At 48.0% G+C, this 27,465-nt stretch overlaps 1 protein-coding gene across 3 annotated transcripts in view; it reads left to right on the forward strand.

Moving 5' to 3' along the window:
• MYRIP (myosin VIIA and Rab interacting protein) overlaps positions 1 to 27,465 on the forward strand; it is a 218,161-nt gene that overhangs the window by 134,443 nt on the left and 56,253 nt on the right. For all 3 annotated transcript variants that reach the window (XM_027958035.2, XM_042236531.2, XM_060402094.1), the window contains exons 4-9: positions 5,380 to 5,516; positions 11,859 to 11,939; positions 16,784 to 16,881; positions 17,101 to 17,181; positions 18,520 to 18,663; positions 26,302 to 26,449. In XM_027958035.2, the coding sequence (XP_027813836.2) occupies positions 5,380 to 5,516; positions 11,859 to 11,939; positions 16,784 to 16,881; positions 17,101 to 17,181; positions 18,520 to 18,663; positions 26,302 to 26,449 (689 nt within the window). The remainder of the gene's footprint in view (positions 1 to 5,379; positions 5,517 to 11,858; positions 11,940 to 16,783; positions 16,882 to 17,100; positions 17,182 to 18,519; positions 18,664 to 26,301; positions 26,450 to 27,465) is intronic.

Consider the following 27,465-nt stretch of genomic DNA (forward strand, 5'->3'; position numbering starts at 1 on the left):
TCCCTGTCCTTCCTAAGGCACCTCTCCTGTGTTTACTGCAGTGAGAAGGGGCAGTTTGGGGGTCATTAAAGGAAATGCCTGGTATATCTGGAAAAGATGAAAACTCCAATTCAAAAAGATACATGCAGCCCAGTGTTCATAGCAGCCCTATCCACAATAGGCAAGACATGGAAGCAACCTAAATGCCCATCAACAGATGTACGGATAAAAAAGATGTGGTCTGTGTCGGAAGGTGTGGAACAATGGAATCCTGCTTAGTCATAAAAAAGAACGAAGCAAGTCCATCAGGAGCAACATGCATGGACCTAGAGATTATCATACGAGGTGAAGTAAGTCAGGCAGAGCAAGACAACTATCACATGATATAGCTTACGTGTGGAATCTAAAATGTGATACAAAAGAACTTATTTACAAAACAGAAACAGACTCATAGAAAGCAAACTTACGGCTACCAAAGGGGAAAGGAGAGGGAGCGGACTATATTAGGAATTTGGGATTAACAGATACTCACTAATACACATAAAACAGATAACAAGGATCTACTGTATAGCACAGGGAACTGCTCTGAATATTTTGTAATAAATCATAGTGAACAAGAATCTTAAAAATAATATACATATATATTTATATGTGTGCATGTGTTTACCACTGAAACGCTTTGCTGTACATCTGAAACTAACACACTGTTATTCATCAACTATACGTCAGTGTTTTAAGTCCAGAAAATAACGCCTGAGCCATAAAGCAGGACAGACTCTGTTCTCACACCTCTGCGGGAATGACACAGAACCCAGTGCCTGTCAGCCATTCTGGAGATGCCTGTGGCTTGCCTCTTGGTCCCATGGCATGGTGCCTCTGGCACTCACTGAAGAGTCTAGTCTGACGGCACTGCTGGGTACGAGCTTCATCGGTTTTGTCGCTTCCCACACCTGGCAGCATATGGCAGCCTCGTGCCTGCACGCAGAGCACTCATAAGCAGTGAGGAATGAAAGAACAAGTGAGTGGACACATGAAGGAACTCGTGCACAGACGCGTCTTGTCCCAGTGGGACCTGACACCGGGCTCTTCCCTTCTCATCTGCGCTTGCCTGAAGCTGCCTCTGTTCAGGAGGCAGCTGGAGATGTGAGAGTGGGCTGGGACCCTGCAGCACTCAGCCGGTCCATCCTGGGTGTGGGTGTCCCCACAGCCTTCTCCCCATGCCTCTGCCCCATGAACCGTGCGTATCCTGTGAGTTTCCTCTGAGCCGTGAATTTTAAAATAAGTGAAATAAAAGCAGTAATAGCAAATGAAGGTAATCATGACTGAGCATTCCCTGGGGCTTCCAGAGAAGCTCTCCACATTAACTCGAAGTCAAAACATAATCTAAAATGCATCGGTTCTATGGAAAAGCTTTCTCGTCTCCAAATGAGGCTGTAGGTTTGCTGGTCATTCTCTAAGGATTCAGTACCTCTCATCCTCCCACCTTCCAGCAGCCCAGGCAGTGCCCTGATTGCCCTCTCTGACTTGAGCAAGCAAGCAGAGGCATTCCAGTTTCTGTCTCATCAAAGTGTTTCTAAATGCTATACAGTTTTGGTATAACCAGGGAACGGAGAGCTCATCCTATGATGCACTTGAAGTACAGTAAATCCCCTATGTAAGAACAAGTTCCATTCTGAGAGTGTGATCGTAAGTCCAGTTTGCTCCAACAAAGTTAGCCTAGGTACAGCTAACACAATTGGCTCTAATAGTACTGTACTGTAATAGGTTTATAATACTTTTCACACAAGGGACTTCCCTGCTGGGCCAATGGTTAAGAATCTGCCTTGCAATGCAGGGCACTCAGGTTTGATCCCTGGTCTGGGGACTAAGATCCCATGTGCCATGAAGCAACAAAGCCTGCATGCCACAACCACTGAGCCTGTGCACCACAACTAGAGAGTCTATGCACTGCAATGAGAGATCTTCCAGGATGCGATGAAGACCTCACTTGCTGCAACTAAGTCCCAATGCAGCCAAATACATTTTTAATCAAAAAAGAAAAAAACTACTTTTAATACAAATAATGCATTTAAAAAAATAAGCACAGAAAGTATTGTTAGTATTACCATATAGGGCATCGCCAACTCAACGGACATGAGTTTGTGCAAACTCTGGGAGATAGTGAAGGACAGGGAAGCCTGGCACACTGCAGTCCATGGGGTCACAAAGAGTCAAACACAACTGAATGACAACAACCACCTTGAAAAGTACAGTAGTACAGGACAACAGCTGGCAGTCAGGGGCTGGCATCCAGCAAACAGGCAAGAAGTTACTGACTGGAGTAGGGAGAGGTGGGAGATGGTGGAGCTGAAGGATCCCATGAGGCTTAGGGGATTAAGTAATTTGCTTATAACCAATGGGCAATAAATGTCAGGGTCTGGGCCAATAGCGCCCATGAAGATTTCATAGTGATTCAAGGGAAGTTTTTGGCACGGTGCCCAACATAGAGCAAGCTCTCACATAATGGTGTTCATTTTGTTAATAGTAATGATACTGATGATATAGTGCAGTTTTATGTAAAAGGATGACACCTTTGGTACATTCTGCCATTTACAGCTGCCTCCCTCCCTCAGGGAAGACGAGCCTCTGTTTGCTATCTTGTCTACCAAGCCAGAGTGGAGGCGATGATGCTTGTTCTCTGCCCTTTTGTCTTGCTTCCTGTGCTTTACTTGGGGTTCAGACATGGGCTTTTCCATGGAAAAACTGGCCACTCCTTCGGGGGTTTCTTGGGGTTCACACCTCACCCCAATTTGAAGACTTCAGAATCTCACACTGCAGATGAAGAGTGACATTGGTACAAGCTTTCTGAAAGACCGACATGTTTGAACCCAGCAATTCTACTTCGAGAACCCACAACTGTAGATATGTTGATCATTTAGCTGCCAACATATGCATCACAGAATTGCTGTTGATAGCAAATGAAACGGGCAAATTCAATGTCTAGAGACAAGAGACTAGTGACTTAAAACCTGCTATGTTCATACTGTGGTGAATTCTGGGGCTACTAAAAATGCTGTGGGGAAGACTCTTCAATAACATTAAAGTCCATCAGGAATATTAAGTGGAAAAATAGATTTGAAACTGTCCCTCCGTCACAGGATTTTATTGAGTGTCTATTATGTACTCTGCAGTGGGAAAAAAGCCCATTTTCCATGAGCGTATGTTCTGCTGGAAATAGAAAATAGATAATGAACAATTTTATAATTATTAATTAGCATATTAATATACTGATTGTCTTATAAATAATAATTATCCCTGGTGGCTCAGAGGTTAAAGCATCTGCCTCCAATGCGGGAGACCTGGGTTCAATCCCTGGGTCAGGAAGATCCCCTGGAATGGCAACCCACTCCAGTATTCTTGCCTGGAGAATCCCATGGACGGAGGAGCCCGGTAGGCTACAGTCCACAGGGTCGCAAAGAGTCGGACACGACTGAGCGACTTCACCTTCAAACATCAGGTACAGAGACGCACCCTAGAAATTTGGGGAGAGAAAATGGGAGGAAGAGGATAGACGTGTTGACACGGTGGTGGTGGTTTTTAGGGGGGTCTGGGAGGGCCTCCCAAGGAGGGGACATTGGTGCAGAGAGCTCCGAGTTTGTGGAGCTGGCAGGCTTGGCTCTGGGGTACATGCATGGTGTCTGGAAGGCCGGCAGGTGGGGCTCCCCCAGTGCTGAACAAGGAGGGCTTTACTGCCAGGTGGTAACCCCCTCAAGCAGATTGTTCCGTTTTATTAGAGAACCGCTTTCCATTTTTGACTAGAGCCAAGCGTCTTTGGACCAAGTGTCAGTCTGGGAACAAGGATGGAGGCCCAGAGCCCTCACCATCAACACAGCGACTAGACTAGCTTTGTGAGAGCTGTCTCATCATCCAGTCCTGCTCTCTGCACCAACCAACTTTGTTTTTTCTCTGAGTCAGCTAGCTTCTTTTTAGTTTTATTCACTAGTTGATTGTCTTTTTTTTTGCTTCCACCTGTAAGTGATACCATACAGCATTTGTCTTTCTCTGTCTGACTCGTTTCCCTCAGCATGGTGCCCTCCCAGGCCACCCATACTGCTGTGTGCATGTGGGTTCAGTCACTCAGTCTTGTCTGACGCTTTGTGACCATATAAACTGTAGTCTGCCGGGCTCCTCTGTCCATGGGATTCCCCAAGCAAGAATACTGGAGTGGGTCGCCATGCCCTCCTCCAGGGGATCTTCCTGACCCAGGGATCGAACTCGCGTCTCTTATGTCTCCTGTACTGGCAGGCCATATTGTGCAGATTCCATTCTTTTGTACCAATGAGTATTCACCAATCAACATTAAATCTGACCTCGCGGTCTGTGAGTCCCAGTCCTTCTGACTGTTATGCAGGACAACATTCTCTGTTCCCTTTATGCTATCGCTCACTTAGAACTTTCCAGAAATCTGTCAGAATCTCTGATTCTCCTCCATGCTCCACTCTTCATTTCTACAAATCTCTTTCCCTTTGGACATCTTCTCACATTTCACTGGCATCTGGGGAAGAAGGGCAGCTAAACAGTGCTTGTTCCTCCACTGAATTAGAAGCATTTATATTCATCTTGCTTCTCTGAGCTTTTAAAATGAGTTTATGCATTATTTCCATTCATAATAAGAAAAATAACAAAAGCTATTCTTAAAATGGGAGGGGTTCAGCAACTTGTTCTCGTCAGGCAATAAAGAGAAGAATCGCGTCAGCTTTTTATACCAAGTGTGATAGCTCTGACCAGGAAACCTCTTTCCCGCGGTGCTTCAGGCTGAATGAGTAAGAGGCTGCAGAATTTTGCCATAGAGCCCAGGGTCTCACTTGCGCTCTTTTATCTTCCCAAGCTGAACTAGAAATGTTGTTAATGCAGTAAGAATACCAAATATAAAGCCTGCTAGCTACTAAACAGATGTGTCAGCCAGTGGCTTCAAATAGCAAGTATTTATCAGCTTGCTGTTCGGATGGACTCAGACGCACGGTTCTCCTGCTTGTCTTACTTAGACTCACTCATGCATCTCCAGTCAGCTGGTAGTCAGTGGCCTCGCTCTCCTGTCCAGGCTATTGGCTGGGGCAAGAAGGGTGATCAGGCCGAGTGTCTCTCGTCATCCCAAGGGCTATTTTGGGCTTGTTCACATGGCAGTGAGTTGCAGGGCGGTCCAGGAGCAGCAAGAGAGGAAGCTGGCAGGCTCTGGACTTGCACAGCATCACTTCCACCAGTCTCTGTGGTCAGAGCAAGTCACTGGGCCAGCCCAGATCCATGGAGCAGAGAAAAAAGCTCTGTCTTGACGGAAGGAGCTTGCAAAGTATTGTGGCAGCTTTTGCAATTCCTTGTTTCCTAATTCTCTCCTTTAATTCTGATTTTCTGTGTTATCCTCAGGGTTCTCAGGACCCAGTCTCTGGAATGGTTCTACAATAACGTGAAGAGTCGCTTCAAACGCTTTGGCAGCGCCAAGGTCTTGAAGAACTTGTACAGGAAACACCGGCTGGAGAGCGGAGTCTGCTTTGACATCGTGGGTATGCTGGCTGCCTGCCATCCTAGGGGTCCTTGGGGGGCTGGTGGGATAGAAGGAGGCCTGGCTTGGAGGCCCCATACACTATGACCTACTCACTTGGGACACAGAAAGTGGCTTAAATACCTGACTCTAATAAGGAGCGGAAATACAAGGGCATATACCAAAGATTCTAAGTTTTTAAAAAATATTCATTTACTATAAAAAAAAAAATGTATTTGTTTGACTGAGTCGGTCTTGGTTGTGGCATGCTCTCAGCCCTCGCGCTCCGGAGCACATGGACGCATAGTTCAGGCACATGGTGTTCATTCCCCAGCCAGGTATTGAACCCATGTACCCTGCACTGGAAGGTGGATTCTTTTTTTAATTAATTAGTTAATTTTAATTGGAGGCTACTTTACAGTATTGTGATGGTTTGGAAGGCTGATTCTTAATCACTGGACCACCTGAGAAGTCCCATAATTTCTAAGTTTTAAGTCCTGTGATTCTGGCATCTCCACTGGGCTGGCTATGTGAGCAGCTGGGAGGACCGAAGTGTTTCTGCACACTGTGGACATTTTCATTCCAAATCCCTAGGAATGAAAGATCCCTGACCATTTTCCCCTAAAGATTAAAACACTGGAAAGTCATCTTTGTTTGGTCATGTAGACTAGGTCTGTTCCCTAGCAGAGGATATGTGCCCCGCCCGCTTCCATCCTACCCCAAAATTTTGTACCAACCAGACCCAGAATTTGATGTCATGGGACAGTCAGAAAAGTCTCAGCTTCCTCCCAGGAAGGAGGAACACCTTGGAAGGAAGGATAAATAGGATAAACAGACAGATAGGATTTATTTACTCCTAATAGACCAGCCAGTGGAAAGAAATGGTTATCAGAATATGAACAGCATGTCTTCCCCACAGAAGGCTGTTTTTTCTGTCTTGAAGCAGATTTTTCCATAACTTTGCTGACACAGGTAAACGCTTTTTATCTGTGAGAAAGAGGGAAGAAAAATACCATCTCATTTGGAGCTTTTTCATCATCGTTATTTTACATTGCTGTGCTGTCAATAAAGACTTTGGTTGTGTCTTATCTAAAAATATGCCAGCCACTGAGATGAGCGGGAAATAGAGTGGAAGCATTAAACACGGAGAATCATTAGGGCCTTTGTGGTAGCTGTTACTGTGTCGTTCAAACCACTCAGGAAGCCTGTAGCTGAGAGAGCAGGGCTGAAGACTTCCACATATTATTTTTCATCTTCTCTTTGCTGATTTTTCTAAAAACATTTCTCAAGGAACAAAGACCAAAAGAAAAGAAACGAAGCTTAAAAGTAATCATGTTAACAGTAGGGTTTCAGCCCAAAGAGATATGTCAAGAAAGTTCCAGAGTTGCACTGGCTCATCATTTGCATCCCATTTTTCTTTCTTGTTCATCCTCAGTTCTGCTTCGTGTTCTGTCTTACATGTCACCACATTCAAATCTCAAGGGTGTTCTCTACTGCTTCGTGCAAAATGAGCAGGAGGGGTGGAGCCAACACATTTGGAGAATCCTATAAACAGAGCACAATTGCGATCTTGTCCTGCTTCTCCCTTGGGCCCCACAGATGGAGCTGGGGGACGCGAATTCCAAGTGGGCCAGCCAGAGGCTTTGAAATGTTCAAGTGTTATTTTCAAAGGCAAATCATTTGCTGGGAATAACTCTGCCACTATTGAAGCAAGTTTAGGTCCTGAAGCCTCTGTGATTCGCCACTTCTTTCATCTGGGCCTTAATCACCCCACTTACCACATTGCATTCGGGGATGGTTTACAAAGCTGCTCTCCTGCTGGACCTGGCAGAGGCTATAGCTTCCTTTATCTCTGTGTTTCAAAAGTGTGGTCCAGTGGCTGATACCTTTTAGGTCCTCAGTATTGCACAATTCAGGCTTAAAAGCACTTTGTAGGTACCAGGACATTTCATAGAAGTACTGGAATCAGTTACTTTGATTTGATCTGTATCTCCATTTAAACTAAGATCTCCTTCTGATCAATAAGAAGACAAGCAGGCAGGAGATAGTTTACGAGATGGTACTCAAATCTGTAAAGTCGTGATCATAAAACGGTGAGGTTGGTTCTACCTACCACCTAGAAAATTGAGTTGCATATACCTCAAGTTTGGAGAAATCTCCCAGTGTGTGAGTGGCTTCCTGGTTATATTAGATGACTGTGGAGTCATCAGCATCAGCTCCTACCTACCACCCAACACCTTAATGTGCTCGTCATCTGCCATCCTCAAGCCTGACTACACTTTAGAATCACCTCGGGAACTGAAAAAGAAACTGGCAGCACCAGAGTCATTTTCCACCCCCAGCCAATTACTTCCAAATCTCTGGAGGTGGGCCCAGTACAGATACTTTTTAAAAAGCTCTCCAGGTTATTTTAAGATGCAGCCAAGCCTTGAGAACCTCAGTTGGAGGTTCTGAATAAGATGGTTCCATCTGCAGCTCCACCTGAGGGTCTCTAGAATATTGACTGTCAAAACATAATCTACAGGGTGTAAGACCGGTGCTCTGTTCCAGGACTCTCAGCAGAAAATTCCTTTTATCTATGGAACGGCTCCACTGCATGGACCAGTATAGTTTGCCATAAAAGCAATCAGTCCATTGAAAATTCATTGAGTTCACAGAATCTTGCAGATCACCCATCACATGCACCCTTGCATGACCAACTGTCCCAAGCCCTGGTGACCAGATTAGGCCTAAATGATGACCCATTTGTTTTATCAGATAAATCCTAGATGTATTCATACCTTCAGTAAACATTTTTAGAAGGCCGCAAGGCATGTGGGACCTAGTTCTCTGACCAGGGATGAAACCTGTGTCTTCTACATTGAAAGCATGGAGTCTTAATCATCGGACCTAAAGGGAAGTCCAGTAAACATTTAGTGAGTGCCTGGTTAAAAACCTGGGGGTGACAAGATGGGCAAAACCTGGCCGTCTCAGAGCCAACTTTGCAGTAGAGAAGTCAGAGAAATAAGTAAATAGATTTATAAAAAATATAATGTCCAATGGGAATGCATGCTCAATGTGATTTACCTGATAGATTGAGCATGACTTTTTCTAAAGTTTTATTTTCATGTGAACCATTTTTAAAGTCTTTATTGAATTTGTTAAAATACTGTTTCTGTTGTAATGTTTTGGTTTTTTGGCCATGAGGCATGCGAGGTCTTAGCTCCCCAAACAGGGATCAAACCCGCACCCCCTGCATTGGAAGACAGTCTAACCCACTGGGCCGCCAGGGAGGTCCCTCAGCATGATATCTTTAACATTTATTCTTGAGAGTTCCCCAGTGCATACTCTCACTGCCAAGGAGATCATCCATGCCTAAGATCCTGCATGCTGTGCAACCAAAAGGGGGAAAAAAACAAAAACACCTATTGTAAGATGAAAGTAGCCCTTATGAATATACTCAATCCCTAGACAATTTGATAAACATATATGTTTACTGAGTTGTTGTAGTTTAGTTGCTAAGTTGTGTCTGACTCTTTTGCGGCCCCATGGACTATAGCTCACCACGCTCTTCTGTCTGTGGAATTTCCCAGGCAAGAATACTGGAGTGGGTTGCTATTTCCTCCTCCAGAGGATCTTCTTGATCCAGGAATCAAACCCATGTCTCCTGCGTCTCCTGCACGGGCAGGCAGATTCTTTACCACTGAGCCACCAGGGAAGCTCGTTTATTTAGTTTTAGATAAAATGGGGAAAACAAATCCTACTTCTATTTATTAGTATGATATATCTATTTTTGATATGATTCTGGGAAGGGTCTATGACATCCTTTACCAGGGATTTGACAGACAAACACTGACTCTTAAAAACACTGAGCTGTGTGGAGTCGGAGGTTCCTCCAGCTCATGAAAGCTCTGACTTGGTGTCTGGCTGCTGAGTTCAGGTTCCAGAACAGTTCAGTCGCTTTGTGCCCTTGGAAAAATCCCATCATTCTAAACGATACACAGACGCTCCCACCTATGAATGTAAAGGGACCCAGGGAGAGTCATTGTGCGAGAAAGTTTATGATAATGCAAACCCAGAGCCTGTCCTGGTCGGCGCAGTTTCCCAAGGATGTTCTCAGATCGCCCCCTTCCTCACACTCCCCACCGCCCTCCGTGTTGTCTCAGGACACAGCCTCGCCACCTCCTTCACGGGGCAGACCGTGTACCAGTACACCTCCACATCTAGTCTCTGTCACTTTCCACGAAGGGCTCAAGGTCACTCAGCCCTTCCATCTTGCCTTTCAGCCTCTCTCTTAACTGGTTCCTCCCTGTTGATCTGAGATCACGCCATTCTCTCCTGTCTCCTACGCCCTTCCTGGACGGCACATTCTCCTCTGCTTCTGCCCTGCCACCCTCTTTCTCATCACAGGGACACTCCATAGCACGGGCTGCACTCCCCACTTCCTCTCTAGACACCCACCCTCTCCCGCTTCCAAGCAGTCCTCACACAGCAGCCGGCGTGCACCTTTACAAGCATACACCTGACCAGATCATCCCTCTGCAGCCTTTACTGGCTTCAAGTGGCTTCTAGTTGGGACAAAGATCAGAACACTGATGTTGGCACCATGACCTGCATGGTCTGCCCCTAGCCCATCTCACCCAGCCTGCCACACAGCCTCTGCTTCAGCTCTTCAGGTGCACCCTGCTGTCCCCACCGCCTGTCCCCATACGAGCTGTTTGCTCTGCCCTGGAGCTCCTCCCCCCCTCACACCCCTTTGACCGGTCAGTCTTCCCTGCTGAACACTTGCCCTATTGTGTGAACCACCCAGTCATAGCATTCAACATATCTATAGCTTTATGTCTGTTTATATAAATCTTTGGTTATTGAATTCTCATGCGCTACTGGTCAGGGCAGCGAAGTTTTCTGGCTTTGCTCACCAGTCACGCTAACATCCAGCCCAGGGACAAGCATCTCCTGGGTCCCCATGGAACATTTGCTTGATGAATGAATGAACGCTGGGTAGGTCCCCATGGAACATTTGCTTGATGAATGGATGGACGCTGGATACAGCCAAGCCAAAGTGAGATATCTGCACTTCGCTGTGTAGTCTGAGAACTGAGGTGGTGACTTGTCCTAAAGGCTTATTTTATGAATGAGGAGATAGAGACACGGGAAGATAAAGTCACTTCCTGTGGTCACAGAGCTAGAATAAGTGACTTCGGCTCTTTTGAAAGGCTGGTCAAAAAACACAAACACAGACAATGGTGCGTGGTCGGACAGAGTCACTGGCAGGCCACACACTAATGCCCTGTCCCACAGAGATCACGTCCCACTGCCCCCGCGGCTGGAACCTATGCCAGTCACCCTCAGAGTTCCCACACCAGAGCCCCGTGCAGCCCGTCCAGGGAAGCACAGGCTGTATTATTCGTATCAAAGATCCACTGCTTAGTTTGACTTGGAATCAATAGCATTTCCCCCTTGTGAGCTAAGACATGTAGACACACATTTATTCTCTTGCTTCTATCAGTGTTTTCCTCCAGCATCCAATTCAAGAATTTTTTTTGAGCTCCTGCTATCTCCATGCTGTCGAGGGCACTGGGGATACAATACAGTAATTTTAAAAGGAAAGAGCCATGACACAGACCTCACACCTTCAAACGTCTCATTTGATGAGTTAATATGTGAATACAGATGGTAAATCCCCAACTGAAAAAGGGCTTAGCCAACTGCACTTTCCAGCCTGGAACTAAGACACTAGAGTGTGCATTCAACAGACAGAAGACCAGAGAAGAGGCAGTGGGCCTTAAAAGAGCAAATGCTGAGGCTTACTTTGTTTTGCTCTGGGTTTCTTTCCCCTGACTGCTAATGAGAGTTAACTCACTGGCTAAAGGCAACCGTGTGGATTGATGCCATGGACAGTAGCTAAAGACCAGGCATTCAGTGTCTCCTCACGCATCACGAGGAGAATTCTGTCATTATCACAGTTTTTCTAGTAAGGAGACCAAGTGTTTGAGTGGTTAAGTAACTTGATCAAGGTTACGCAACTAGCCCCTTGCAGATCCAGGAAATGACCTCGTATCTCTCAGACTTCAATCTTTCGTTCCATGTCTGATTCCACACTGCCTCCAAAGAAGGCTCTGGAAGAAAGTTGGGGGGTGGAAGCGATGCTACATGAGGAATTAATATGAGGAAGAAAAAAATGTGACTGGTCAAAATCTATAGCTTATTGTGGAACCCAGTAATTTCCTAAATGTATTGCCTAAAAACCCAGGGATTCCCTAAGCCTATCTGCGAGGCAAGCAATCACAGTGGGTGGTGGTGGTCTGCCGATGCAGTGGCACAGTGCTCCAGGCCCACTGGACACCTTGGGTAATCTCATATCCTCTCTCTCTTTCTCTCTCAGGAGGAAACTTTTTTGAGGCAAACCTGGAGAACGAAGGAAGTGTTTCAGGCAGTGACTCGACATTTTATAGGCAGTCAGAAGGTAAGGCTGCTCATGGGTTTACGCCTAATGGGAGGTTGGAGGACTGGAAACGCCTTCAGATCGTCAGGTCCCTCATTGCATTGGGACCACTGATGGAACTCTGTTATTGTGTGTGAGCATCTCCCTGGGTCTTCTTTTATTGCCATCCGTGTGAATCCATCATCAAATAGTTGAATATATCTAAGATGTAACCTAGAGAAGTGCATTCCCTACCAGCCTCAAGATACTTAATGATCAACTAGTGTGTGTTTCTGGCTTCCCCGGTGGCCCAGACAGTAAAGAATCTGCCTGCAATGCAAGAGACCTGAGTTCAGGCCCTGGGTCGGGAAGATCCCATCAAAAAGGGAGTGGCAACCCACCCCAATATTCTTGCCTGGAGAATTCCATGAACAGAAGAGGTTGGCTGGCTACAGTCTGTGGGGGTTGCAAAGAGTTGGACATGACTGAGCAACCTTCACTTCACTTTTAGAGTGTGTGTTTTTCTGGAGTTAGAATATAACAATCAACAAACTCACTTGTGTGATTCATATTGAAATATTCTTAGAAAGAATGTACCATTTATGGATTGACTTTAACTTTTTATACCAATATAATCGTTCCCTTAGAACAGAGATTAAAAGCAACACCAACTTCTAATTACAAATAAAACCTCCTCCAACACTGCAGCCGCTTCCCAGAAGTGCTGGGTGTTGGGAACCGGTGCCTCCTAGTCCCCCTGGTTCTGTGGTGTGCCCCTCACAGCTTCTGCTCTCACCCTATTCTCTCCCTGAGCACCTTCTCATGAAAGTCTGGTCCTCTCTCATCCTTCCTGCTTGAATCTTCTCCCTGGGTTGACACGTGACCGTGGCGCACCTCTGTCTGAATGCCTAACTCTCACTTCAGCCCGAGTTCTAGACTCAGAGTTCTGATGCTTGACCATCAGGAGCTGTAACTCCTCCAGGGATCCTGAATAGCTGTAGACCCTCAGCGTATCCTAATCAAGCTCCTCAGCCAGTTAAGTCCACCATCAAGACTTAACCTTTCCCTCAATCCCTGTCCCCACTTCCACCCAGTCACCCAAGTTCTGTTTGCAATCCTGTTCTTTTCTTTCTGTTCCAAGGTCTAGGGCCTGAGCCCCTTCCTGCCCTCAACATTCGTATATAAATATTAATTTCAGTGACCATTTAAATCAGCCAGGGTTCTCCAGAGTAACAGAACCAATAGGATATGAATACGTACCACACACGCACACATACAAAGACGCTCATTTCAAGGACTTGGGTCACACAGTTGTGGGGCCTGGCAAGCCCCAAATCTATAGAATAGGTCAGCAGCCCAGAAACTGTATTAGGAGTTAATCCTCAAGTCTTAAGGCAGGATTTCTTCTCTGGGAAGCCTCTGTTTTTGCTCTTAAGGCCTTCCAAGTGATGGGATGGGGCCTACTGATATTTTCAAGGGTGATATCCTTTACCTAAAGTCAACTACTGTGACCACAATGTGAACCACACCTACAGAAATCGTCATAGCAACACCTGGGTTAGTGTTTGATTAAACAGCTGGTGTAAATGGCATCCCACTCCAGTGTTCTTGCCTGGAGAATCCCAGGGACGGGGGAGTCTGGTGGCCTGCCGTCTGTGGGGTTGCAGAGTCAGACACGACTGAAGCGACTTAGCAGCAGCAGCAGCTATAGCTTTACCAAGTTGACACACAGAAGTAACCATCCCTCGGCCTAACTGGTCCTCTAAACTTCGGCCACTCTGCCTCTGCCCTCTTACCCTCCCTCTGCCCTCTTACCCTCCCTCCACACCCCACCACTTATCTCTGAAACTGACGCAAACCTTCACTTTCGGACCAAGCATCTTCAGTGCTCCACTCCACCTCTTGCCAAAATCTTAAATGTGGCCTCCAGAGCCTAACATCTCCACGCTCCTTCCTTCCAGGGCTCTATGGAAGCTGGTGACTGTCCCCATTATAGGATCTCCACGCCCTTCTTAGCTCTTACATATGTGTCTGATCGGAGAGTGTGGACTCAGCTGGTGTTTACTGGGGCATCACTGGGGCCCTCCGAGCCTAGAGCTGGGGAGGTCATGGTGCACTTTGAATCAACAAGAATTTGTAGGGCACCACTTCTGTGAAAAATGCATTGCCTGGTATCTTAAAGAAGAGAGATGGGAGATATGGTGTCTGTCTCCAGGGAGCCCTGAGTGTGGTGACAACTTAACTTTAATACTCTTCTGATAGAAACACTGGGGAAACCGCATCCTCACTCAACCACACTTGAGGGGTGCTGAACCCTAGGCGTGTCTCTGTCAGGACTCACAGCCAGCTTGCAATGTCCTCATCAGCTGCCTGGCTAGACGGCTTTGACTTTAACTGGATTGGTTTGGGCTTCCCAGGTGGTGCTAGTGGTTAAGAACCTGCCTGCTAACCCAGGAGACATAAGAGATGCTGGTTCGATCCCTGGGTCAGGAAGATGCCCAGGAGTTTAAGGGAACGGCAACCCACTCCAGTACTCTTGCCTGGAGAATCCCACGGACAGAGGAGCCTGGCGGGCTATAGTCTATGGGGTCGCAAAAAGTTGGACACGACTGAAGTGACTTAGTATGCATAGCATATATGTTCGGGTTGGTTTGGGAGATTTATTATGTTTGCCAAATGCCACTTTCTGTCCACATGTGTGTCTTCAGGAGCCTAAGAAGCTTGAATTAAGTATTTTAATTTCAGTTCAGTTCAGTTCATTTCAGTCGCTCAGTCATGTCTGACTCTTTGCGACCCCATGAATCGCAGCACGCCAGGCCTCCCTGTCCATCACCAACTCCCGGAGTTCACTCAGACTCCCATCCATTGAGTCAGTGATGCCATCCAGCCATCTCATCCTCGGTCGTCCCCTTCTCCTCCTGCCCACAATCCCTCCCAGCATCAGGGTCTTTTCCAATGAGTCAACTCCTCAAATGAGGTGGCCAAAGTACTAGAGTTTCAGCTTTAGCATCATTCCTTCCAAAGAAATCCCAGGGCTGATCTCCTTCAGAATGGACTGTTTGGATCTCCTTGCAGTCCAAGGGACTGTCAAGAGTCTTCTCCAACACCACAGTTCAAAAGCATCAATTCTTCAGCGCTCAGTCTTCTTCACAGCCCAACTCTCACATCCATACATGACCACAGGAAAAACCATAGCCTTGACTAGACGGACCTTAGTTGGCAAAGTAATGTCTCTGCTTTTGAATATACTGTCTAGGTTGGTCATAACTTTTCTTCCAAGGAGTAAGCGTCTTTTAATTTCATGGCTGCAGTCACCATCTGCAGTGATTTTGGAGCCCCCCAAAATAAAGTCTGACACTGTTTCCACTGTTTCCCCATCTATTTCCCATGGAGTGATGGGACCGGATGCCATGATCTTCGTTTTCTGAATGTTGAGCTTTAAGCCAACTTTTTCACTCTCCTCTTTCACTTTCATCAAGAGGCTTATTAGTTCCTCTTCACTTTCTGCCATAAGGGTGGTGTCATCTGCATATCTGAGGTTATTGATATTTCTCCCAGCAATCTTGATTCCAGCTTGTGTTTCTTCCAGTCCAGCATTTCTCATGATGTACTCTGCATAGAAGTTAAATAAGCAGGGTGACAATACACAGCCTTGGCGTACTCCTTTTCCTATTTGGAACCAGTCTGTTGTTCCATGTCCAGTTCTAACTGTTGCTTCCTGACCTGCATACAGATTTCTCAAGAGGCAGGTCAGGTGGTCTGGTATTCCCATCTCTCTCAGAATTTTCCACAGTTTATTGTGATCCACACAGTCAAAGGCTTTGGCATAGTCAATAAAGCAGAAATAGATCTTTTCTGGAACTCTCTTGCTTTTTCCATGATCCAGCTTAGGGACTGATTAACTAATGAATTGATATATTTACACCTTATCTCATTCTACAAAGCATCCGAGGCAGCTTTCAGGAGATTTGCACGTGTTCAATAATGCCTGACTAGCAGATTATAGATGGAAACAGGAGGTTGAGAAGGGGAAGAGGAGACGTAGGCAACCAGCCCCTGCAGACCTCTGATCTTATGCCTGGTGTGAGTTGGGCTTCTGGGGTGAACTAAGAGGAATGATAGAAATTCTCACTTTCAAGTAAGAGGTAAAAATCTAGTACCTCCAGGAAGCAGAACGCTTCCAAGAACTTGACTCCAGAGAGAATTCTGTCCCCTGGGGAAGTCCTTTGGTGTAAGGACACTTCCTCCTGTCTGTTGCCATATGCAAAAAATACATTCACTAGATATATGATAGCTTTATTTTTAAAAATCATGTTAGTTTGTATTTATCTCACTTTTGCGGTTAAAAATCACGGGATTTGGAGACGGAGAGTCCTGAATTCGAGTCTCAGCTCTAACAGTGTTATGTGGCAGCCTGGATGGTCTGCGTGTGGCTGAGTCCCCTCGCTGTTCATCTGCAACACTACGTTGTTAAACCGAGATGCTTGGTCTGTGGCCCAGCAGGTGGTCGAGCTGGGCAAGGTGGGCCAACGCTATTGCTAGTATGGGCTTAGAATCTAAAAAATTCTTTTGTGGATTTTGTATTTGCATTAAACCATGAGCACCGCCCTTATAAGATTTCAGTTTTCCTGCCTATCATTACAAATGATACAGTACATGCACAAAACAAAGCATAATCTTCATCGGAGAAGGTAGGTGAAGAACTGCTGTGTTAATCCCTTTGTCCGTCGTCTTTAAGCCTCTTTGTGTGTTTGGAGCTGTCCTTAGTGCCAGGGCACAAGAGGACTATGGCCTAGCCTCGTGCTAGTCAGCTCATGACTTTGACACAAGGACCTTTCACTTGTCCTTGCCTTTTAGAAGTGGTCTCTGCTCTGTTTCCTGTCCAGGACACAGCATGATGGACACATTGGCTGTCGCCCTACGGGTGGCTGAAGAGGCCATCGAGGAAGCCATCTCCAAAGCAGAAGCCTATGGGGACAGCCTGGTATGCCCCCACCCCCCACAGTGTCTGTCTGGAAGGTGGTGTGGGTGGTGTCCTGGCTGCCGAGAGAAAGCGCAGCTTGTGGGGACGCCATCGTCATGTAACCATCCTTGAACTGAGCCCATCCTCCCCCTGCATTTGCGGTCAGGACTCCCAAGAAATCGATTGCCAAGTCCCCCCAACACACCCACAGCTCACAACCTTCTCTTCTTCCCTCTGCAGGACAAGCAGAATGAGGCCAGTTACCTGCGGGACCACAAGGAAGAGCTGACTGAGGAGCTGGCCACAACCATCCTGCAGAAGGTAGGTGCGCCCTGGCAACCACACGGCTGCAACGGGCCACGCTGGTCCAGACCAGGGCCTTCGGTGGGCGGAAGAGCCGCGGAGGGTACCGCTGCTGTCTTGGGCACCATTTGTCTTGTTCCTTCTCACTCTTGCCATTGTACTTTGGGGCTAAGGCAGGGGGGTTGCATTGCACTGAGACAAATAAGCAGTGTGAACTTGCTTGCCCTTAGGGATTGAGCTAGGGATTGAGGGGTGAGGAGCCAGGAACCTGGCCCAGAGATCTCTGTACAAATGGACTTATTAAACCCAAGTGGCCGTGCCCAGCATAGCAAGCGGTGCAGACAAACTGAAGCCTTCCTTCATGACACGTGGTATCTGCCCCCACCTTAGGGCTTTCAGACTCTTCCTAAAGTCAGGGTGTACAGCCGGAGACTCTGGGCTTGAGATCCAGCTCCACTGTTGATGAGCTGTGTGTCCTTAACTGATGACCTCTGAGATAAACTGCATCTGTAAATTAGGGGGAACTATAGTAGGTTCGGAGAAGGCGGTGGCACCCCACTCCAGTACTCTTGCCTGGAAAATCCCATGGACGGAGGAGCCTGGTAGGCTGCAGTCCATGGGGTCGCTAAGAGTCAGACATGACTGAGCGACTTCACTTTCACTTTTCACTTTCATGCATTGGAGAAGGAAATGGCAACCCACTCCAGTGTTCTTGCCTGGAGAATCCCAGGGACGGGGGAGCCTAGTGGGCTGCCATCTGTGGGGGTCGCACAGAGTCGGACACGACTGAAGTGATTTAGCAGCAGCAGCAGCATAGTAGGTAGCTCTTAGAGTTCTTCTGACAATTAAATGATGTAAAGCATATATGGTGTCAAACACAGAGCATATATGACGTCAAGCGACCCCATGGACTGCAGCCTGCCAGTCTCCTCTGTCCATGGAACTCTCTAGGCAAGAACATTGGAGTGGGTTTCTATTTCCCTCTCCAGCGGATCTTCCTGACCCAGGGACTGAACCTGCCCTCCTGCACTGCAGGCAGATTCTTTACCATCTGAGCCACCAGGGAAGGCCTTGTACTACATGGTGTCGAGCACAGAGACTGGCACACAGTAGGCCCTTAACAGAAAAGGCTGCCAGCATCATAAGAGGACTGCTTCCAAACTGTAAAGTGCTGTAGAATGTTCAAAGCTTTGGTTGTGCTGTTTTATCACAAGGTGGGTCTGAAACTGGCTGGTATTCCGTTGAAGCTAAGCTTTTCCGTGGCTAAAAATTTCCCAAAGATGATCCCCGTTACACCACATAGCGCTGGAAGTCTCTCCAATAATGTGTCCCCTTTGTCACCTGCCTCCTCCCCAGATCATAAGGAAACAGAAGAGCAAAAGTGAGCAGCGCGTGGAAGACGAGCCGGAGTGGCCGCAGCCCCAGAGCTGCGGTGCAGAGGCAGCTGACACGGGGACCACAGCCGCCCCGCGGGGCCCCCAAGCTTCCGCCACCTTCTGGGTGAGCCCCTATGCCGCCCCGGCCTACCCCTACAGGGACCCTGCTGTGTGAGGCTCAGAACCATTCTCCCTGTAGAAACGGGGCCGCCACGCCTAACATCTGTAGTCAGCACATGTGCCCGCCAGGCAGCAAGGGGTGGGGGCCAGGAGGCCTGTTCTCTTACACATGGAGGTGGGTTTTTACACAGAGACCAGTTTAGGAAAAATAACACTGTCAGCAAGCTTTTTACAGTTCATTCTGAAAAGAGCTGCACTGAGTCCCGTGGAAAGAATGGCTTTCCTAGGGCCGTGTGTGTTCTCATAACCTGAGTACTTGCTGTAGGGAAACCGAGCACTGTGAGAGAGTGACCGCTGCCTTCTGAGGCCACAGCGGCCCGTGGATGGGGCATCGGAATGTGGGCAGACCTTTTTGTTCCTTCTCCCCAGTCACGGAGCACAGCGTCTGTCCAGTGACCCAAGGGTCCGGGCCTGTTGCGGCTGGGGAGGGTCACTGAGCCCGTAAAGTCCTTTGGTGTGTGTTCCTCCTTCCCCAGCGAGGGCGCATGTTGGGTAGAGGATAGAGGCTGGGTCCTGGGTGTGGAGATTCAGCAAGAAAAGGAGCAGGGCTGGCTGGCAGGACTTGTGTTCCGTCAGCTGCAGGGACCCAAGTCATAGCATGGGGGAGAGGACCGGGCAACACACAGAGGCAACTTAAAACTGGAAAGGCAGGATAAAGGAGAATGAGATCATGCCATCTGCAGCAGTGGGGATGGTGTGTGTGTGGGGGGGGGGGGGGGGGGGGGCCGGTGGGCAGAGGCTGGGGGCTGAAGGATGACCCTTTTGTGGCATCTTGAGGAGGGACCCTGAGCTGCAGACACGGAGGGCCCTGAGCCACTGGCCTCCTGGCAGTGCTCCCACCTGAACCACTGGCCTCCTGGCAGTGCTCCCACCTGAACCACTGGCCTCCTGGTAGTGCTCCCTCCTGTGTCCTCAGGCCTCCTGAGCCCCAGGCCTCCTGAGCCCCTGGCCTCCTGGCAGTGCTTCCACCTGAGCCACTGGCCTCCTGAGCCCCTGGCTTCCTGGCAGTGCTCCCTCCTGTGTCCTCAGTCCTCCACAGATGTGGATACTCTGGCTCCGGGGGTAACTATGCAGAACCCCGTAACACTGTAGGACTCCGTCCTCAGGCTTAACTGCAAAACCCAAACTTAATCCATCTCCAGTCAGACAGGACTTCTTATCTGTTCTCTTGAAAGAAAATTCAGTGTGATCGTCCCTCTTTTTAATTTCCTCTCTGATTGTGTGGCTCTCCGCTGGGAAGGGGGTCAGTGCAGTCTTGATTTTCAAAGCCTAAAGATGCAATATCCTAACAGGCACCAGGGCAGGGGTTATCATTCATTTAGCGCCTGTCTCCTTGGGCGCGCGTCTGTATTCATATGGTGACCCTAACGATAACAATGAAGAGGGCAGAGGCTGGGCATGCGGTGTGCCCAGCGACTGAGCTGTGTCTCTGTCTGACTTTCTCTGTCTCTTCTCCATCCTTTTCTATTTTCTTCACCCATTTCTCTTTGTGGTTTTGTCATTTTCCCCCCTTACATTTTGCTCTGTCCTTTAAATGACTATAGTATAGACCTGAAGATTTTTCATTACTGTTATAATTATTGGATTGAATTTAATGGATGTGCCTGACCCCAGAAATACAAAGCAAAGCTATGTCTCAGCTGTTATTCATTTGAACACTGTCGTTGACCCCTTTGCCCACAAACCCTTGATACTAAAAACTTTCACTCTCTGTTCATCCCTGATATGGGCTCCTTGAAAACAGAGACTATTTGAAGCCCCAGGGAGTCTGCCCTGTTGGTAATGATGATAATCACTGCAGTCATAGCAACCATATACCATCGCAAGAGACATAAGGAAGGCAGGATGCTGCTGCCCACACGGGGGACCAGTGACTGCAGAGGAAGCTTTAACAAAAGTAACTCATAATCACCCCATGAGTTTTGTCTAAAGCTTCAGAACCAGCTGGATTGGATGGCACGTCCTGCTGGGTTGAGGCTTGTTAGCCAGGAGTGCGTTGTCCCCAGGCTTTCAGGAAAGGGTGTCAGGTGCAGCACCAAGAGGGCAGAGCAGAGCATCACCCTGGAGCCAGACAGACCCAAGGTCAAGCCCTGCCTCTGCCCCTCACCGACCATTTGTGTGGGCAAGTTGGTCCAAGCTGCCGCAGGTCACTCGTGTGTCCCCAGTCAGACAGAGTGAGGGAATGGAGTTGTCCTGGCTCAGTGGCAGAGCTTAATAAATGCTGCTATTGTGACTGATACTTACTGAGTGCACTCTGTGTGCTTGGCATCGCACTGATCCCTGAGGCTTAGAATGAAAGTGAAAGTGTTATCGCTCAGTCGTGTCCAACTCTGTGTGACCCCATGGACTGTAGCCCACCGGGCTCCTCTGTCCATGGAATTCTCCAGGTAAGAATACAGGAGTGGGTTGCCATTTCCTCCTCCAGGGGATCTTCCCGATCCAGGGATCAAACCCAAGTCTCCAGCACTGCAGGCGAATTATTTACCTTCTGAGCCACCAGGGACGCCCAGGAGGAGGAGCTGGCATGGACCCCTTGCCCAACATACTACACTTTCATGCCCCAAGCGTTAAGAGGTGGGGCCCATTTGAAATTCTCAGTCCATCTTTGCAAGGGCTTGCTGTCATGATAACACTCCTGGACCTGTGGACTCCACCCACCATGCAGACACTATAACTCAGGCTGGCCCTTGCTGACATCACCAGCCTTGTTTCTTCCATGGACCCTAGGGTGGGCAAGAGGAAGGAAAACAGACGCCGTGAGTGGGAGTGAAAGGATGGGCACAGAGTGCCCAGCCAGGATAACAGAGCAAATAAATTAACTGAGTGATCCCATCACTTTCATCTAAGAGCAAGGAGGTTGAACCAACTGGCAAGTAAAAGTGTCGTGGTGGCGCCATCTTCTGGGCCATATGTTTATTGCAATGAACTTGTGGCAAAACTGGGTCTAGGTCTCAAAACTGGGGCTTTTCCACCCTGGCTGGAGACAGCAGACCAGCAGTGTCCTGAGATGTGCTGGAGGCAGCTCTCTAGGGATTTTCGTGACTGTCAGGGTGTAGTTTTTTCCCCCTAGTGTGAAACAGTGGCTTGCCTGAAATAGATTATGAAAGCCTGGCATCCTTAACTCATGAAAAACATAGATCTCATCTTCCCTCTTGGGACCAGAGAAAGACTTTTCCTGTTTTGATCTTGGCTTTTATAAGTAAGGGAGCATTTTTGTCCTATAGAAGTGGAACCCCGCCACCTCTTACAGACACACACATACAGAAATAAAACATTGTTTGAGCCACTGCAAAATGAAATGCTATCATTTCCTCTCTCTTTTAAACATGTATGTTGTGATTTATAGTGTGAAGTTTGAAGATAGGAAAATAGAGGCCACGGTGTAGAAAACAGCTCAGGGGAGGCTGCAGGAATACTGCACCTGGCAACAGGCCATCAGCTCCTTAGAGTCAGACCGTGTTCAGTTCAGTTCAGTTCAGTCGCTCAGTCGTGTCTGACTCTGCAACCCCATGAATTGCAGCACGCCAGACCTCCCTGTCCATCACAAACTCCCGGAGTTCACTCAAATTTGCTTCCTGACCTGCATATAGGTTTCTCAAGAGGCAGGTCAGGTGGTCTGGTATTCCCATCTCGCTCAGAATTTTCCACAGTTTATTGTGATCCACACAGTCAAAGGCTTTGGCATAGTCAATAAAGCAGAAATAGATGTTTTCTGGAACTCTCTTGCTTTTTCCATGATCCAGTGGATGTTGGCAATTTGATCTCTGGTTCCTCTGCCTTTTCTAAAACCAGCTTGAACATCTGGAAGTTCATGGTTCACATATTGTTGAAGCCTGACTTGGAGAATTCTGAGCATTACTTTACTAGGGTGTGAGATGAGTGGAATTGTGCAGTAGTTTGAGCATTCTTTGGCATTACCTTTCTTTGGGATTGGAATGAAAACGGACCTTTTCCAGTCCTGTGGCCACTGCTGAGTTTTCCAAATTTGCTGGCATATTGAGTGCAGCACTTTCACAGCATCATCTTTCAGGATCTGAAACAGCTCCACTGGAATTCCATCACCTCCACTAGCTTTGTTTGTAGTAATGCTTTCTTAGGCCCACTTGACTTCACATTCCAGGATGTCTGGCTCTAGGTGAGTGATCACACCATCATGATTATCTGGGTCGTGAAGATTTTTTTTGTACAGTTCTTCTGTGTATTCTTGCCACTTCTTCTTAATATCTTCTGCTTCTGTTAGGTCCATACCATTTCTGTCCTTTATCGAGCCCATCTTTGCATGACATAGTCCCTTGGTATCTCTACTTTTCTTCAAGAGATCTCTAGTCTTTCCCATTCTGTTGTTTTCCTCTATTTCTTTGCATTGATCGCTGAGGAAGGCTTTCTTATCTCTTCTTGCTATTCTTCAAACCGTGTTATAATCCTACAAATCCGGTCACAAACGTGGGACTGAGGGTCACACCCAGAAGGCCACCTTCAAGGCGCTCACAGTCCATGGAAAAGATGACAAGTTGGAATATGACTGGAGCAGAGACAGGAAAATCTGTGTGATTACGCGGAAGAGGGGCGGGGGGTCTTGCCAGTCCAAGGTGGGAGGCATATCAAAGGTATGTCCCACTGGGACCTCCCTGGTCGTCCAGTGGCTAAGACTCCACGCTCCCAGTGCAGGGTACATGGGTTCAATCGCTGGCCAGGGATTTAGATCCTACGTGCCCCAACTAAGACACGGCACAGCCAGATTTTAAAAAGAAGGGTGTATCCCCCTGAATAGATGGCAGTTTGACACGGAAGGATTTTTTTGCTTCATTTTTACTAACTTCACCTGTCAACAGACTGTCAGCCTTGATCTCTCCTCTGTGACCGCCCCTCATCATCTGTCAGGGATTTCCCAAAATTATAGATGGCTCCCTGAATACCCAACCCCAAGAAAACCTTTGTTGTTGTCAAGTATCAGAGCAGTTCAGGGCACTAGAGACAGGATCAGTGCTTGCCATGCCCTCGGAATGACGGAACTGACGCTGGGCCAAAAAACCACCTGATGAGTGTTAGCCTGGCTCTCCTCCAAGTAAGACCTCACCCTCCCTGATATAAGTGAGGATGACAGTGGGCTTCTTCTTTGTTTCCCTTGCTCCCCAGTGTCATCCAAGAAGTTAGTAAGATCATCGCCATCAACAGGTGCTTCCAAAAACCTACCCCGGAGCCTACGTCAAGTCATTCGCTCCACAGTAAACATTCACTGATTCCCAGTTCTATACCAGTTACTGTGCCAGGAGCTATCACCATTAACTGTCCTTTAACTACCTTCAGTTGCTTGCAGTCTAGTGGGGACACCAGCAGAAAATCAGATGTTGCAATATAGTGTCATATAACACAGTATTAAAGCAGCAGGGCTCTCAGCCCAGCTTGAGGAACGGGGTTTCAAACCACAGGCCATGGCCTGTTTGAACTCATTGCACACAGAATCTTATCCAGTCAATAAGAGGGGGAAACTGAGTGCACACAGAATCTTATCCGGTCAGTAAGAGGAGGAGAGCTCCTCCACGCCTGGGCTGCATTAACCTGTGACTGCTGCATAGAACAGCAGGCCTGGAGGCCCGTGGCACTCTCTTCTGTAATCAAAGAGGAGTCAGGTTGTGACCCTTGGCGCACAGCTTGAAAGGCTCTGTATTTGTTCGGCAAATGCCTCTTCCTCCTGGATCAGCCTCAGGGTCTCATGAGGAGAAGTAAAAGAGGCTTCCTACGACTCTTTCTGGGCCAGAGCTGGCTGCAACACCCTCTCCAGCAGAGTGCAGATGTGCAGTATCTGAGGGCTGTGGGCCCCAGGCTGGCCTGTGATTATGGGGATACTGGGCCCGTCCTCAGCCCTCTTTTCTCAGACTGTTAGCCATCCTTCTGGGTGAGGCTACAGAGTGCACTGTCCTCTCCCCAAACCCTAGTCATGATGCTGTTTTTTCACCCAGATATCACCTGCAGCTGGTGTTTGCTATTCTCCTCTGTTATTCTCAAACGGCTTTTTAAAGCTCCCACTTAGTATACGTTTACTGTGCGCAGAGCAAAACTCTGTGTGTGTGTGTGTGCGTGTGTGTGTGTGTGTGCGCGCGCGCGTGCACTTAATTGCTCACTTAGTTGTATTCAACTCTTTGCAACCCCGTGGACTGCAGCCCACCAGGCTCCTCTGTCCATGGTATCTTCCAGGCAAGAATACTGGGGTGGGCTGCCATTCCCTTATCCAGGGGATCCTCCCAACGCAAAGATCAAATTCGCGTCTCCTACACTGGCAGGTGGATTCTTGACCACTGCACCACCTGGGGAGCTAGAGCCAAGATTAGGTTTCTGCTTCTCAGGAAATTAAGTCACTCAGTCAAGGTGTGGCGCCAGAAGTAATCTCGGATCCCAGGTACAGATGAGTCCCGAGGCCAGCCTCAGCTGCCTGGGGGCCCTGCCCACAACTCTCCAAATACACTCCCCGTTTGTCCCCTACTCTCAGCGTCTGTGGTGGGAGAGGAGGAAAGCCCATTCGTTTCTCCCGAGGAGAGGAGGCAGTGGGCCTGTTAGTGTTGCTGTTGGCCAGCAGGTGGCGCCAAACTGCCTAAGGCCGGAGTCAGAACACTTTGCTTCATACCACAGTCAGAGATGCTTTCTGTGGCGTGGCCCTTTCCTTCCTCCGTTTCACCCATATAAAAAGAGCAAAGTAAATCCCCAAGAGAAGAGAATTCTCTCATTAAATGACAATGGAAAACACTGGTCTCTTTCTGTTTGATGAAATTCCCTGTATAGAACATCTGAGCTACAAATTCTCAAAGTTACGTTTGTAACATACAGAAATGATACAGTTCTAACGTGTTTCTTGCCAGTCATTTGTACCACTTGTCCTTAGGTCAGAGTTCATTTTAACTAAACGGGAATGTGTTGCAAAGTCTCTGGGGTTGCGGACTGGCCCTCTTGGCTCGCTTACCTGTCACCGCACTTACACTGTACTACAAATTTCTGCATGCACTGCTGCGACGCTCAGGTTTGAAGGTCTCCGAAGGGAAAATGCTTTTATTTTCATCACACACAATTGGCCCTGAGAAATCTCAGCTGGAAGAACGACTGGGTAGGTAGGAGCCTTGTAAGAACCAGCTCTGTCGGATTTCATCTCTGATGCTTTCCGGGAGGCCTGACCACTTGCAGTGGAATAAACGGGGAACCATCTGTGCCATTATATGGCGTGATGTAGCGTCCCTGGTGGCCGAGACGGTCAAGAATCTGTCTGCAATGCAGGAGACCTGGGTTCAATCCCTGGGTCAGAAAGATCCCCTTGAGAAGGACCTGGCTACCCACTCCAGTATTCTTGCCTGGAGAATTCCATGGACAGAGAAGCCTGGCAGGCTACAGTCTATGGGATTGTAGACAGACACAACAGCAGCTAATACTTTCACAGCAGGATGTACTGATGTGAAGCTTCTGAACCTCAAGATGAGAAAAGCCATTACCATCAGCTGCGTCATCTCCATGCGGTGGGGTGCCTACAGATCGGAAGGCAGTCCCCCTGGGAACTGTGCCTGATGAGGTCACCCCTTCCCCTCTTTTCTCTGCACAGCGGTCGCAGTCTGCATTCTCACTCAGCAGAGAAGATGCCCCAAGGACCCCTTCGCTGGAGGCTGCATCAAGGCAGCCGAGGGAGCAGCAGCCGAGGGAGGAGGAGGCGTTGCCCAGCTGGAAGAGCGTGGACAGGCTGGACCAGACAAGTAACTGTTCTGCGGGGTTCAGAAATGCTGTTGGGAGGCTGCTTGGCTGTCGTGAGGTTGCTCAGCCCCTCCTACCATCAGTCTGAGTGGGGATGTGCCCATCTGGGACGGCGGGGCCACCAAGGTCTCTCACACAGCACACTGTATATAAGGCGGGCATGCTTCCCATGTGGGCAGTTTGCTTGCTGAGACCTGTGAGGCAGGGGGCAGGTGGTTCAGAGCCCACCTAGCTGCACAGCCCCACTTCAGCTGCCTGTTCTGTGTGGACTAGGAGCAGATGTCTTATGATATGCAGGCCAGGAGCACCAGGGCTTCCCAGACAGCTCAGTTGGTAAAGAATCCGCCTGCAAGGCAGGAGACCCCAGTTCAATTCCTGGGTCGGGAAGATCCCCTGGAGTTGGGATAGGCTACCCACTCCAGTATTCTTGGATTTACCTGGTGGCTCAGCTGGAAAAGAATCCACCTGCAATGTGGGAAACCTGGGTACGATCCCTGGGTTGGGAAGATCCCCTGGAGAAGGGAAAGGCTACCCACTCCAGTATTCTGGCCTGGAGAATTCCATGGACTGTATAGTCCATGGGGTCACAATGAGTCGGACATGACTGAGACACTTTCACTTTCCCAGGGACACGAATCCAACCTAGCATTCATTTCAGCGTCCAAGATACCACAGCTAATATGGCCCCCAGGCCCAAGCGTCAGGACTCTTCAATTACTCATGTTAACAAGTGTCTCCACAGCAAACAAATAACAAAGAAAGAGCATTTCAAAATTTAGACTAAGAAACTGACAAACTTAGGAGGTTTCATAAGCACTTCTAGCAGACAGTCCATTTCGCAAAACAGTTCCTGCTGGCTTATGAGCATTCCAAATAAATTTGTAAAGGATCTTGGTTTTCAAAACATGTTTTGTGCATAAATTTCTCTAAACTAAGGCACCTATGTGTAATTTTATCATTGCATTAAAACACAAAATTTAGCTCAACAACACCACACGCAAAAAAAGATTTCACCCGC

This window comes from Ovis aries, chromosome 19 (assembly GCF_016772045.2).
Source record: "Ovis aries strain OAR_USU_Benz2616 breed Rambouillet chromosome 19, ARS-UI_Ramb_v3.0, whole genome shotgun sequence".
NCBI lineage: Eukaryota > Metazoa > Chordata > Mammalia > Artiodactyla > Bovidae > Ovis > Ovis aries.